The 14624-nt window shown below is 36.5% G+C and overlaps 1 protein-coding gene across 1 annotated transcript in view; it reads right to left on the bottom strand.

Moving 5' to 3' along the window:
- Positions 1–14624, bottom strand: part of VWA8 (von Willebrand factor A domain containing 8) — a 181433-nt gene that overhangs the window by 33118 nt on the left and 133691 nt on the right. Inside the window, exons 35-37 of the mRNA XM_048295381.1 lie at positions 14134–14335; positions 9652–9733; positions 7490–7694 (exon numbers count right to left, since the gene is read on the bottom strand). Of these exons, the coding sequence (XP_048151338.1) occupies positions 7490–7694; positions 9652–9733; positions 14134–14335 (489 nt within the window). The remainder of the gene's footprint in view (positions 1–7489; positions 7695–9651; positions 9734–14133; positions 14336–14624) is intronic.

The following is a 14624-nucleotide window of genomic DNA, read 5'->3' as shown; positions in this document are numbered from 1 at the left end:
ATACAAATGTGTGAAATGCATTCTGTTTCTTTAATTGTATCCCAAAATGAAAAAAAAATTTATCGCACTGCAGTATAAAACTTTTAATATATTTTCTTTATCCTTTTGACTTCATTTTGATTTTCGATCTTGCCTGTAAAACTTTGCAAGACTTCATGATGAACTAATGAAGCTTCATACATCACCTGACTCCTGTGAACATTTAATTCTAAAAGTAGCATTTAAAATTCATGCAGGCATTAAGCTTCTGTCTTGAATACAAAAATTGTTGAAACCATCATAACCTTGATGGCACTTTAGAAAAGTGAATCTGGATGGGGAAGAGGCAGAGATTTGGAGTGAAACTTATAAAAAGATGATCTGGCTTGCAAATGAAGTTTATATACACCAGCTAGAAAAACCAAACCACTGTACAAAATGCTGCTGTGGGCTCTTTTTTGAACGAAATGCTTTCACTCTAAGAACCAACTCAGAAACTCTGCACAGTAGATGCATTAGAATATTTTGCCCACAAATATACACTGTGTGGCTTAAAAGCTGGAAAACTAAATAAAGTAATAAGAGAATACAATACATTTCTTTCATGTAATGGATATCTTCTGCTATGTAAACACCTGTGTAAAGTCCATTTTCCTCATTCATTATTTAAAATTCCCTAGTCAATTCTATTCAACTATAAGATGTGAGGTCATCATCTTTTTAGTATTCTGATCCACTATGAAATATTATCAGAGCAGATAGATAATGTCTAGCTTTGTTATTTATCATGACTACTACACACCTCCTAACATCAATGAACTCAGAGAACACTGAATTTGATTTCTTCTGGAGAACTGTGAATAATCAACAGCTAGAAATATGGGATAAGAGAACACAGTATGTCAGCTTGGAATGGCCCAGACTGAAGACCACAGGGTAAAAAGAAAATTGAAAAAAATTACATGTGGAAGGAGAAAACCTGATTTTCTGTATACCTAGGACCTTGCCAACTCTGTCCTTAAGAAGCAGAGGCAGACGTTACTTAATATCTACTACATTGTTTTCTTTTCTAAAGGAAGGCCTCTCATATTTGGCATTACTGTAATATATCTGCAAGTATGACAACTGGGGGAAAAAAAATGAGCATGTGTGTGTGTGTGTACAAATATATACATGTACCTGTGTGTGAATACATGGATACACACACTCAACTACATATGCACACTCCCCTCAACTTAACGTGACTGGGCTTCTTTTAACTTCAACATTAAATGTGAGATTTTTGGCATTACTGTAATATATAATAAATTATTTAAATTTTCCCTATGTTTGTCCTTTCACTAATCAGGGAACCACTTTCTTAAAGGCAAAGTTATTAGTATGCATTTGTCTTGCTGGGACAGCAGGATTTCACTGGTCTTAGGAGCTCTGACCTTTACGTCAGCAATGTGCACTGCTGCAGACTTTTTGAGATCTTCAAGACAGTGTGTTGAAGTAATAATATTTTCTCCCATAAGGATTTTGGGCTTTCACAGGAAGGTCAAGGAAGAAAAGGGAACTTTGTGCTGGATAAGGTTATTTCCCTCCTGCTCTTTGTCTCTCTGCTCTAATTACACTGGAAGATCTCTTTAGGAAAGAGAATGTATTTCAGACATGTTTGTACAGTGCTTCCAACAAGGGCCCCACTCAAGCTGAGGAAATTTATATTAGAAAAGGTATCTGACAGAGAACCAATGATCTTTATCTGAGCTGCCTTATCCCATAAATACTTTTAGAGATATGAATTTATTTAGCTCTGTGAATTCGTGGCTTTCCAGTCTCATGCTTCCCCATACTCAGATGCCTTCATTCAAGGGCTAGTACACAGCTGCTAGTCCTCAGCTGAATAAATTATATGGTCTGGGAAGAGGTCACAGACCTAAACTGTGGATTTGGGGCTCATGGATCTCAGAACTGGAAATGATATCAAACCATACCTTGCAATCCACCTATTGACCACATAACTCTGCAATCTGCAGTATTTCAAGATTTTCAGGAGCCCGTGTGGGTCTGCAGAATGCCATCATATGATTATTCCAAATTTACAGAAACTCTCCACTGCATGTATTTCTCGTAATTTATGAGGTTTGCACTGACAGTATTTAAAAGCTGAGGGAAATCATGGTTATTAGCCCACTGATGCCCTCATGTGGTCAGAAAGACTGCTTGGTGCAAAGGGAAAAACAGAGGACGGGGGTGGTGGGAAGGACTGGCCGCTCTTGCTAAGGGTCATACTTTTGTCTCAATTCAAGAACTGCAGCTTTGCCCAGTTCAGTCTCAACATCAGGAAAAGGCTGGATTTTCGTTATGTTATAAAGTACAATGTCACTTTTTTAAAAGGGCAAAAACCCCCGAACTATCAGTATAGATTAAAGTAGATTCTGAGCAGTAAATATAACCAAGCTGGAATCACTGAAACTCCTGAATCAATTATTCTTTAGATAAACATCCAACCTAAACAATTAAATTTCATCAGGTGAACTCGCATTACCCTGAACTTTAAAGCACAGCTTCAGAAAATAAAAAGAAATAAAAGATGCATTCACTAAAATAAAAAATATTAATTCACTTAAGGGGTGAATACTTCAAGTAGAGTTCTACATGATTAGTTGCATGGAATACAAATGGAATAAATGAGACTATTCAAGGAAGGGAATAAGGCAATCCTTACCCAAACTGACTTCCAATTCTTGCTCTTTATGAAATACAGTCCCTGAGGGACTGGCTACCTGCAAAGTTATGATGATCTCTTCAGGTAATTCTAATTCAAGAGAACCAATGTCCAAGTATGACAACTGGGGGAAAAAAATGATCATGTGTGTGTGTGCAAATATATACATGTACCTGTGTGTGAATACATAGATACACACACTCAACTACACATGCACACCCCCCACCTAACTTAATGTGATTAGGCTTCTTTTAACTCCAACACTAAATGTGAGATTTTTGGCATTATGAATACTTCAGGAATGTACTCAACTTTGACTCCAGGTCAGGCTAAGTTACAAAAGCAAAGTGAGGAAAAAATGGGAGAAAACATTTCCAGGCTGATCCTTGTTTTTGGAAGGGCCTGGTTTCATACTAAGGTGTCAGGGTCTCTCTTACACACTTCTTTTGGACTGACACACCTACAAAGAAGTATGTGATTTTTTTAAGCTGAGTGTTGCCCATCAGTCTAAAGACTAAAGAGCCGGGATGATGTAGGTGTTGTATTATTCAGGTTCTACGCAGCACGTGCACTTGCTCATGGGTAAATGTACTTTATCTATTTTTAAACAGCTGGTATTATCAAAGCTGGTGCCCACTCAATTCACATGTGCTGTATCTTTGCTCTGCTCTGTCCTACACTATGTCATCTTGATATCACATTGGCTGAACCTGAATCATCTAGGAAGCCCACCTGAGCTCTTATAGGAAATAAAAACTGAGCCAAAGTTTCAGCTTTTTAAGTTCTGAAGAAAACCACACATTATACAGAACACTTATGTAGAGTGGGGCTTTGTCACTGGCCAAAGAAAAATAAGCAATAGCCATCCTTGAAGAAGTGTACTGTAGAACAACCAGGCCTTGACCTTTAAGATCTGGGGTGTACCAGGAAATTGTGACCTTGTTTTAGGACAGCAGAAAGATAGGAAAATTGAAAGAAGTATCTTTTTTTTTTTCTTCTTCTTGCTAACTATTCACTTAGGTGTAAATATGAATTAATTTCCAACTAAGTACCTGAATGTTTATGAGGAAGGCTTCCAATACTGAAAATGACAGAGAACATTCCATAGGAAATCAAAATGGTTACAGTCACAACTACTTAACTCATTAGGTCCTTACATATAGCCACAAACAGAGGGCACTGCTGCAATTTCAAAAACCCATCTCATGCATGTAGCAGATGATAAAACTACTGCAGGTTCCACAAATACACCGAACGACAGACACAAAAAAAATCCCCCTCCCAAATAAAGCCCTAAAAACATCTTAGTTTACAAGAATTATTATTTTTTTTAATCAATCAGATCACTTCTTTGGGCAATCTTGGTACTGAAATGACAGGAGACTACCCTCAACTTCAGGATGTCACTTTGCATGGTGATTAGATCAAGACTACACCTGGATTTAAAAAAATGTTGTGAATTCAATTTTGAGTTCATATATATATTAGCATAAACTAGATGACAAAGCTTAAGCAATCTTTTGCTAACTACATTTTTATGCACTCTACAGGTTTGGATATGTCCTGAGGCTTCTGAAAGCAATGGCATTCTGAGTACACAGCATAAAACATTTTGGACAACAGTCTACAGCAGGAGAACATTAAGTGGAATGAATACAGAACTAAATGTTTTTGCAAATAGTCACAGAAAAATGCCTTACCATCTATTGAAATACCTCTAAATGATTCACCTTTTAATTATTTTTATCTAAGCATTGTACCTTATCTAAGCATTGTACCTTATCTAAATGAGACATATCACTAAATAATGCTTACAGAAAGACAATATCTGAACTATATCAGAATGTAATCAGTGCTGTTAATTTCCATCAATAACCCTTTGATGAAAAAAAGTAACACAAGCTTATCAATGTCTGCCTATTGCCATGAAACTTTTAGAGCAAGATTCCAAAAATAAATTGTCTTTCAAATTCTCTTCAGGTATTTGATAATGAACTGACCTTGTCAGAGACAAGGAAAAACAGTGAAAAAGCTCAACAGTTTTTGGAGTAGAGTTAACAACTTTAGAAAATACAGTATTTTGTTTAGATTTTGTATTTTAGACACTCCAATTTAATAATTTCAGAGCACTGTAGTATTATTTTGCATTTAAAACTTCAATAAATGACGAAAAATTCTGACCTGCCTGTATAAATGCAGTCTTATGTAAATGCATAGCGTATTTTGAGAAACTAATTTGGTAGCCTCAAGACTTCAGCAGTTTGAACTCTGCTGAGTATGTCAACAATACAAAACAAATGTTGACTATTTTGAAGATTGCCACAAATTATATCAAGGGAACCTAATTACTGATTGTAAGTGGAACAGCTGTTTGTTTTCCTCCATTTCATTGCTTATGTATATCCAGCCTCCTTCTCAGAGCTAACGTGTTTGTGAAAGCAAAAATGCAGCCCTAGAAGATAGTACCAATAGCTCCAACTGAAGCCTGGTTGAAGATTTGATTCCAATTCTTTGAAACTGTATTTATATTGAAAGAACTGTAATTCTTTTTTCTCTAAAAGATCAGGAAGACTCAAAGAGTTTGCGTGTGTTTCTGCAGATCAGTGGTTCCCAACCACCTAGACAGGTCTCGGCTTGGTCTAAGAACATCACCATGAAGGGATATTGAGCTTTGCTAAGCCTGTGGCAGCTTTGTGGGATGCAACAATGGCAGTTTTTAGGGAAGGGGAAATTGGAGGTGGGTGGGTGATATGTAGAACACTGACAATTCTCTTAAAGTGAGTTTCTGAGATGATTGGGAATGATGGGTTTAAGTCAAAGAATTAGAGAAACCTCATCAGACTCCAAGTTACTTAACATAAGCATGTACACGAAACATTACACAAAAGGAGGTGATTTTCATACACTTGAATGAACAGATCAATAAATGGCTGCAAAATGTGTCCAATTCTGCAAAAACAGGTATCAGGAAATATTTAGTTGCAGCATTCTTAGCAAAGTAATTATCCCTAGATCAAGAGACAAGTTCTTGATATGCTCAACTACACAGGGAAGCTACATGAATATGTTTTTAAGCTAATAGGATCCTTTCATTTCCAGAAATAAATGCCTTAAGACAGTACTGCTTTTACATCTAGACCTATTGAAAAATTAAGTAGGAAAGGTGAAAGCCTTCATATCCAATTAGCAAAGTACAGAGTTTACACAGCAACTACATATCTATTATCTTACTGGAGATTACATAAAATAAAAGACCTAATTCGCTTTTTATTGCTCTGCAATGCTTTTATAAACAAGGCATTGGCTTCTTAGGTCTCATCTTTCCATTTAAATCAGAGCAAAAAAGTAAAGTAGGGAAACAGAAGTTAGTGATAATCATGTAAGTCAGAAGATCACATAGGAGGCTTTGTTCCAGCCCTTCAGCACAAATCAAAGAGCATGTTATTTCAGTTCTGACAAACCACTGGTTTGACACAGGAAAAAAAGAAAGATATTCTAAGGAGACTTTATCCTGGAACGTGCCTAGTACGGAGGCAGGCTGTCAGTGGAGAGAAATTCTACAGCAGATCTTGAAAACTGCTTTGTGACTGTGGGAAAAATTCTTAGCCTTCTTTAAAATGGCTACTTGAGATTACTAGTTAAATGACTTGAATTTTCTTATGCCGTGTACTTTCCAAGCCAGTATTGTCTAATAATTTGTTGGCTATTACTGACAATAAAATAATATTGTTGAATAAAATTACAAGTTATTTAAAAAAAAAAAGCAAAAAGGAAAAAAACCAAACCTATTTAAACTAGTCAAACTCTCTGGGCTGGTGTAAACCAACTGTATCTGACCATAAGATGGTGCTAGTGCTCCTGCACTGGCAATGAACATGGCACTGGCAAAGCCACAAGTGTCAAGAACAAAGGTGCTACTGGGTAAGAGTTTCCTTTTCTCACGACTTTTATGAATGGCATTTGCTGAGGTCCAGTAACAAGAACACGTCAGTTCTTGCCCAAGTCTCTGTAACCACAGAACATCTTCTAGAAAGGGAGCTAAGAGTGGGAAAAGAAAGTAAAAGACAAAAAACCCCAACCAAAACCAGAGAGAGATCTAATTCTGTTTTCCCCTTCTAATGAAAGATGCAATTGAACAGTCCTGAATGCTGCCTCTGTGTTGCAATGGTGATCAGACGTATTAGCCAGTACATTAACACTCGTATATACATACATACATACATACATACATGCACACACACCATATATGTAAATGCTGTGTATTTTCTGCAGCTACCTAAACATTCCACATGAGAACATGGCTCTATGGGGATCCTTGCAACTCTGCTCAGCTGGAAAAATTATCAAGATTAGCAAAGGCTCTACTGTGAACTCAAGGCATCTTTCACCTAGGTTTCAAGTTTCTTTTTCAAAGTAAACCCTCAATTTTTTTTCCAAGAATTTGAGCTCTGGAAAATTATATCCTTTTCTTAAAAATTAATTTCATTATTCTACATTCTGAAAGTTACAGTTAAAAATCAGCAGGAGATAAAGAATTTACTTGCATTTAATTGCACTGGAATTTGGCAAAAATACAAACAGTGTAAGACAAAGAGCCTGTCAGTAACCATAATTACAGGGGTTACAAAATGTTTTTAAATTAAGCTACTGTGCCTCTTATTCAGGGAAGAAGTCTATTAAATTTTTGTCACAGGTGCACTTCTACTTCACAGCTCTCCCCATCAACTCCTTTCCCAGCTGAAAACTCATCCATAGCTCTTTGTGTTACATGTTTTTCAGTTCAGCTTCGTGAAGTCCTACCTGCACAGGACGCCCATCCTCTCGGCCAATCATGTTCCTCCAATCCTGCAGTGACTGCTGGAGGCTCTCCAGCCCAGTCTCCCAGAGCCTCACACCTCCTCCCATGTCCACACTAACCAACCCCACTTTGCCCAGCGGCGCCAGCAGGGCATCAGCATCTGAGATCTGAGAGAGCCAAGATGTGTATGGAGAGAGAGACTGTGACCTGAAAAACAAGAATTAATGTGATTTTTCTTGCAGCTGCAATTAAAACGGGGATGATTATTTCTGCAGTTAAGGCGACAATTAAATGAAGTTACATCCTCATTTCATGACAGACTATAACTAAGCCCTGCAGACCCACTATTTTATCTGAAACTGTCCAGCTACTGAAACTGGATATAACCAAGATACCTGACTGTATAAGAAGCAGTATAAAAGATCAGGGTGAAAGGCAATATGTTGCCAAAACCATTGCTGTAGTTTAAATACACTGCTGTATCTAATCTATCTAAAAATAGTCCATCTTTAGAAAAAAACCTATTAAGAATATAAAAAATGTAAGAAGATGCTACAGAAAAATAAAAAACTAAAAAAGAAGTAGAGAGAACATGATCCGAGCACTGAGGAAAATATATTTCCATCAAATTAGAGTAACACCTTTCTCTAGTGCTTTAATAAAATATTAAATTTAAATGCTCATTTAACAATGGCATAGCTTTAGGTACAGAAAATCATAGCACTTTTTAAAACAGACAACTTGCTGACAAAAATTTACTGCTGAGAGTGCCTTAAAGGTACATAATATGAAGGGAAATTTAGATAATGTAGGGAAGAATCTATGCATTTTTCAGTACTGTTAACTATATGCATAAATGACTTGGCAACCTGCACTAATGGCAAAATTAGTAATTTTCAAAACTGTAAGAAGAAGCAACACATGCTTCTATCTATGACTGAAACCACCATGTACTAACTCAAACTGAAAAAGAGTTATCTTAGCATTTGACTGGGCTAACTTTGCCAGAAGGAAGAAAGATTGTTAGATTTTAACAGAGAACTATTCATATATATATGATGAAAACTCACTTTACTCATCAGTTCTTACTGGAGTACACTTTTAAATCTGGACTTCTGCTCAGATCTGCCATTCACAGCTTAAATCCTAATGCTAGTTTAAGGGTCATAATGTTAAAATATGGCTTTGTAATTTCTGTTACTTCCTATAAAATCCTAGTGAAAAAAAAAGTGATTCCTTACTATTTTTATGGTAATGTCTTTCATTTTTGAATGACTGTGTAAGATGTAAGCCAATGGACCAATTATAAAATGGTGAACAGTGCAAAAATAATTCTCTGTTAATTAAAATGTTCCCCAGATTATTAATGAACCAGAATTAATTTAAATGAGAATAAATACTGTCAAAATCAACATCGAATGGATAGAATAAAAAAAAAGTATAAAATTCTTAATGTGTGAGTTTCATACACATGATATTTAAATATGCAAAGTTGAGACACTGCCATTTAAAACAAAAATGTTTATTATTATTATTGCAGTAGAAAATGACAATTTGGGACCAAAATGTATCTTTATATGATAAAACATTTGCAAATACTCTCTACAGTTGTGACAGAGAGACAGATGTTAAAACGTAACAGAAGCCATAGAATCTGGCTATTTTAATTTACCATACAAGATACTTTCCAAAGGGAGAACCACAGAGAAACTCAAGCTATTTTCAAAGTGAACTTTATATTAGACCAGAATTTGATTCTTGATTTCCTAGCACCTAACACTGGATCATTTTGCCTGTCTTTCTCAGATCCTAAAGACAGTGAAAAAGGAAAAGAAAATAAAGACAGCAAACCATAATGAAACAGCTTGAGAATAAAGTGGATGGAAGAGGGGGAAGGAACAAAGGGAATGAAAATCAGAAGATAATGCTACCTTTCATATTTACTAATTAATTGCTACATTTTCACTGGCCCTATCTAGTAAAAACAGATAAATAATGTTGACAAAAATACACTGCAATGTTTGCAGAATTTTACACTAGGTATGAATTAGTCTTACTTCCCACATCAAAAGAAATATTTGCTTGTCCTGAAGTAATAATAGACACTAAATTCTCTTTGCTCTTCCTCTAAGATGACAGTGCTCTAATCAATAAAGTCAGTTACCTAGGAATTGTAATGTATTTGATTTTCTTTGAGTTAAGATCTGTTACTTCCAAGTATCCAGCAGCTGGTGGAGGAGTGACATCTGAAAATAAACAAACATGTCATTTTCCTGCTGCATGATTAACTGGTTATTGCATTTGCATTTAGCAGATTAAATTTAAACATTTTATTATACAGCACCTGTCAGAAAATGATAAGCTTTCATATGCAATACAGAAATAGAACTTGCAAATAAGGAATTGTTTTATTATTACAACAATGAGTAATCAGACAGTTACAGTTACAAAAGAACAACGTATTTGTATGGCAAATGTCAAAGTTGCACACAAATACAGCTCTGCTCACAAAAGCACTATTCAAGCATTACTGCAATCCCTAACTTGGTGCTTTTATCTGTCACTGAAGATAATGTCAGTTGTGTATCTGACTTTAAAAGCATATTGAGGAATATTTCAAAACATTGTGTTTATGACTTCCACTTGAAAACTCCTCAATAATACTAACCTAAACACTGTTCCCTTGAATTGAACCTCTCTTTTTGGAGGTAAATTCTCAGTATGCAAAGATTTTATAACTTTATATTAAACTGCCCTAGACTATCAAGCATTAAATATTCTGTTTATGGACAGTTTAATGAATACAGCTAATATACGGTCCTTCCGCTGAAGTAAATTTGTGTTTGTGTGCCTACACTGGCTTTTGCCAGCTTGTGAGTACACTGTGCCTGGGCTCAGAAGTGGCTCCCAGTTAGGAGCTGACTTTCATCTGCCTGGAGCAAATTGAGGCAGTTTTTCAGAAAAGAAACCAGAAGACTGAACCACACTGCCCAGTATGGGTAAAAAAATGTCATTGGCACAAGATGAAAGCAAGTCTAGATTTTCTTCTGAAACAACGCATCTTTCACCTCCTTGAAATGCAGGAGTCTGACCTTACCTGCAGAAGTGTTGATGCTTGCATAGAGCACACACAGAAAAGACCAGTAAGATCAGCAGCATAAGGAGATCTAATACTCAAATGAGCACACAGAATAACCCACAGCAGCACTTTATGCATACCTACTGTATCTACGTATCTATAGTATTCATGCCTACAGTAGCACGTCTATTGACTTTACTCATCTTCAGAAAAAGGGGAATATCAAACACATCAGAAACAGCTGGAAAAAGTCTGGAAATATGCTGGAAAAAGTCTGGAAATATGCAGGTTTGTGGGCCAAAGGCCACTTTTTGTTTTCCCTAGATTTTGTTACTGTTTCAAAATGTGCTCTCTTTTGTTAGTAATGAAGAGTAAGATACACTTTAAAAATTCTGATGAAGATCTAGAACAAGGGCAGATACTGAACTAGAAAGGGTAGAACTGTGGGATAAGAATTAAAAATTAAGTTAATAAATTAGAGAAAGAACTCAAATCAAACAAATTAAAGACAATAAAAAGACAAAGGGCTGCAGAGTAGGGAGCGGATGAAAAGACAATCAAATGTTTAAATACACAAGAAGAGCTGGCTAGGCCCCAGAACTGCAACCAAGAATCTTGACAATGAAACATGAATATCAGACATGTGCAGTTTGTTCTTATTTTGCCAAAGCCTGATGGAGAAGAACAGCTATGCACAGCTCTAGACATCAAACTTTAAGGAAAGCAGACACAATGTTCAGTTCTGGGCTCCTCAGTGCAAGGGAGACATGGAGCTCCTGGAGCAGGTCCAGCGGAGGGCTATGAAGATGATGAGGAGATTGGAACAACTCTCTTATGAGGAAAGGCTGAGGGACCATGGCTTGCTCAGCCTCAAGAAAAGACAGCTGAGAGGAGACCTCATCAGTGTCTATGAGTATCTAAAGAGAGGGTGTTAGAGGATGGACCAGGCTCTGCTCTGTGGTGCCAAGCAATAGGACAAGAGGCAACAGACAGAAACTGATGTTCCACCTGAACATGAGAAAATAATTCTTCACTGTGATGGTGACTAAGCACTGGAACTGCATGCCCAGAGAGGTTGTGGAGTTTCCTTCCCTGGAGAAGAACTGTTTGGACACAATCCTAAGTAACATACTCTAGAGGACCCTGCTGAGCAGGGAGATTGAATCAGATTTCTCATCATCCCTATCTTTTTTGATGTAGAATTAGGATTTTGTCTTCCTCCACATATTTATCTATACTGAACTTCACCTGTTATTTCTATTGCATTCAGAATTGTAGTCCTTATCATAATTCTTCATGGTAATAACTATAATTCCTACCATGAATAATAACCACTATCATCAGCACTGTTACCTCAGTGTTAATTAATTTTTCAGTTTTTTTCATGACATGCTGAGTAGCACAGGCCACTGTAGTATTTCCCTCATAGCTCCTCCTCTGCTAGAAAATCCAGCCATTCACTGATAAATGGAAATGTCTTGAAAAAGTCCTGAAAAAAGCTATAGAACAGAAAACCTAGAGTCTTGCTCAGGTCCCATTTAATTGAATTGGTAAGGTCATATTAAACATGATTCAGTTAAAATCAGACTTTGTCATTCATAAATTAAAACCTCATTCAGAAAATAAATACCAATGATAATGATCTTCAAGGCATGAAATCTTTCAACTTAAATGGCCATAAAGCACTGTAAAAACCCTCATACAATTTTCTATACATTTAAAGCTATCAATCCCTATTCATGAATATATTTCACCACAGCTGAGATAAAAAAATTAAACTGCTTGGTCAGACAGAAGCCAATTCTCAGACTGATAATATGCTCAGGTTACTGGTATTGTGGAGTCATGAAGAATGTCCCCTGGGTTTTAATTATAATAACCTAGCAATACAAGGTGTTACATATCACAGCAACTTAAAAGGCTTTTAGGAATAGCAGTTAAGATCTCAGTTCAGGTATCATTTGGAAGCACTGAGGGAAGATACCTCCCTCACTCCCAAATCAGTAAACTGGTTTTAACAAAAGTTCAGATTTACCTTCTAAAACATCTACTTCAGATTCAGATCCTTTTTTTTTCTGTGAAAGCCTGAAAAAAAGTGACACAGTCTGACCCTTCAGTAGTTTATAAAGTAAGAGAAGATTGCAGCCTGAAGTTGTATAATTAGTTCCAAGATTCTAACTCCAACTGATTTTATTAAGTTTAATCTTTTTAAGAGGTAATCTTTCCTTCAGTTACAAAAGGAGGTAACTGAAGTTTTCTACTCTGTTGATATCCTTGACTTGGCTTCCTTAGTCAAGTAAATGTTTTATTCTCTTGGTAATAAATAAAAGGGTTTCTCTACACAGGGAGGTTGATCTGCATTAAATGAGGACAGGCAGATTAGATCATTCATTCTGTTTGAGTTAATTTGGAATAAAATGTTTATTCGGGGACAGACAGTTCACACACAGACTAAATCAGGAATAGCTTCTTGTGCTGATGAAATCAAGCCATTCTACCACGTACAAATAGTGTGGGCATTTTTTCTTTGGATAGTAAACTTTGGAGATTCCTAGAGGTAATTAATGCAAAACTCACAAATGCTGTTATTTAGCACTAATTGGTGTATTTTTAGTTATTGGCTAAAGAAGCTAAAGTTATAATGATAACAGAAAGCTTGGCATGGCAGCACAAAAATATCTGAAGATCTGTAGCCTACACCTGCTTTATTAGTGTCAGAAAGGAGGATGGTTTTGCTGCATGTGAATGTTGTTCATGCAACATTGTCTTGGACAGGAGAAGAGCTAAAAAGTCTGGGTCTCTTCAGTTTGGAGAGAAGGCAGGAGTGACTGAAGTTTGCTAAGTCATGAAGGTGATGGTTAAGGTGAATGCAGAACTCATCTAAGTACTCATCTAAGCCTGAAATGCTAGAATAAGGGGCACCTGATAAACCCGGTAAGAGATGAGTTGATCACAAAAAAATCATGAACTTGTGAGTTTGCTGTGGAGATACACAGGTTCAAAGAGGGACCAGATAAACTTGAGGACAACAGGTCCATAAGAGGAGATTTAAAGCCTGAGGCAGGGATGTCTTCTGCAATATCCCCAGCAAAACAAGTGCAAATATTGAGACAGTATGAAGAGAAAAACAAAGAAGTGGACAGGGTCACATGCATTCCCAAAACAACCTCTCCTATTGCCCCTGCTGGGGATAGAATTCTGAGTTAGTCAGACAACAGGTTTATCACTGCGTCTCTGTGTGACTCTGAGCAGAAGCTGGAAATACTGGTGAAGGCCAATTGCTGAACTGGAATAATCATATTCCATTAGTGGGTTTCCTGTGCAGACAGAGAGAAATCCCATCCACTGAGATATTCACAGTGCAGATACCCTGTTAATTTCTCAGAAGTATAATTCAGCATGCTAATAAGATCCAAATTAATTTTAAAACTAAGGGCAGCTACACTCATTCCTTCTCAAATACTTGCTCTGTGACTATTTAAGAACATTCTGGAAAAATAAATGAGTGATAGCAGATGACAAAACAAAACCCAAGTGTGTTGCAGCACAAATATATGAACCTCTTACCTTTTGGGTAGATGTCTTTCAAAGGTACATCTCCAGGTGCTAAAATTCTGACTATTTGATTAGAAGTCAATAAAGTTACACAATTGGTTTGTTTTGCAGCTCCTGTTTTCCTCTGGGCTCCATAATAAAATGGATCAGAAGGAGAAGCACGTTTGTGACTCAGAGAGGAGTTTCTTTTCCAGCTATACACTTCACTGGGAGACTGCAAAAGAGAAGGTGTCTACTGAAGAAAACATTACTATTGTTAAGTCCAAGAACAAATATTTCTTGATAAGTTCCACTTCTTATTTAATTTCAGATCAAATGTGGCTATTATGGTTACTTCTTATGCTACCATATGACAAGGAATGACCTGGATTATTTTGTCATCAAAAACCCCTATAGGGGTAAAAACCAACAAACCATCTACATGAGTTTTAGGCATGAAGATGCTCTGAAAATCTGAAGTTGAATCAACTTCTTTTTTAATTGAACCAGGAACAGAAAGCATT

This window comes from Corvus hawaiiensis, chromosome 2 (genome assembly GCF_020740725.1).
Source record: "Corvus hawaiiensis isolate bCorHaw1 chromosome 2, bCorHaw1.pri.cur, whole genome shotgun sequence".
NCBI lineage: Eukaryota > Metazoa > Chordata > Aves > Passeriformes > Corvidae > Corvus > Corvus hawaiiensis.
This window is presented reverse-complemented; position numbering and strand designations above follow the sequence as displayed.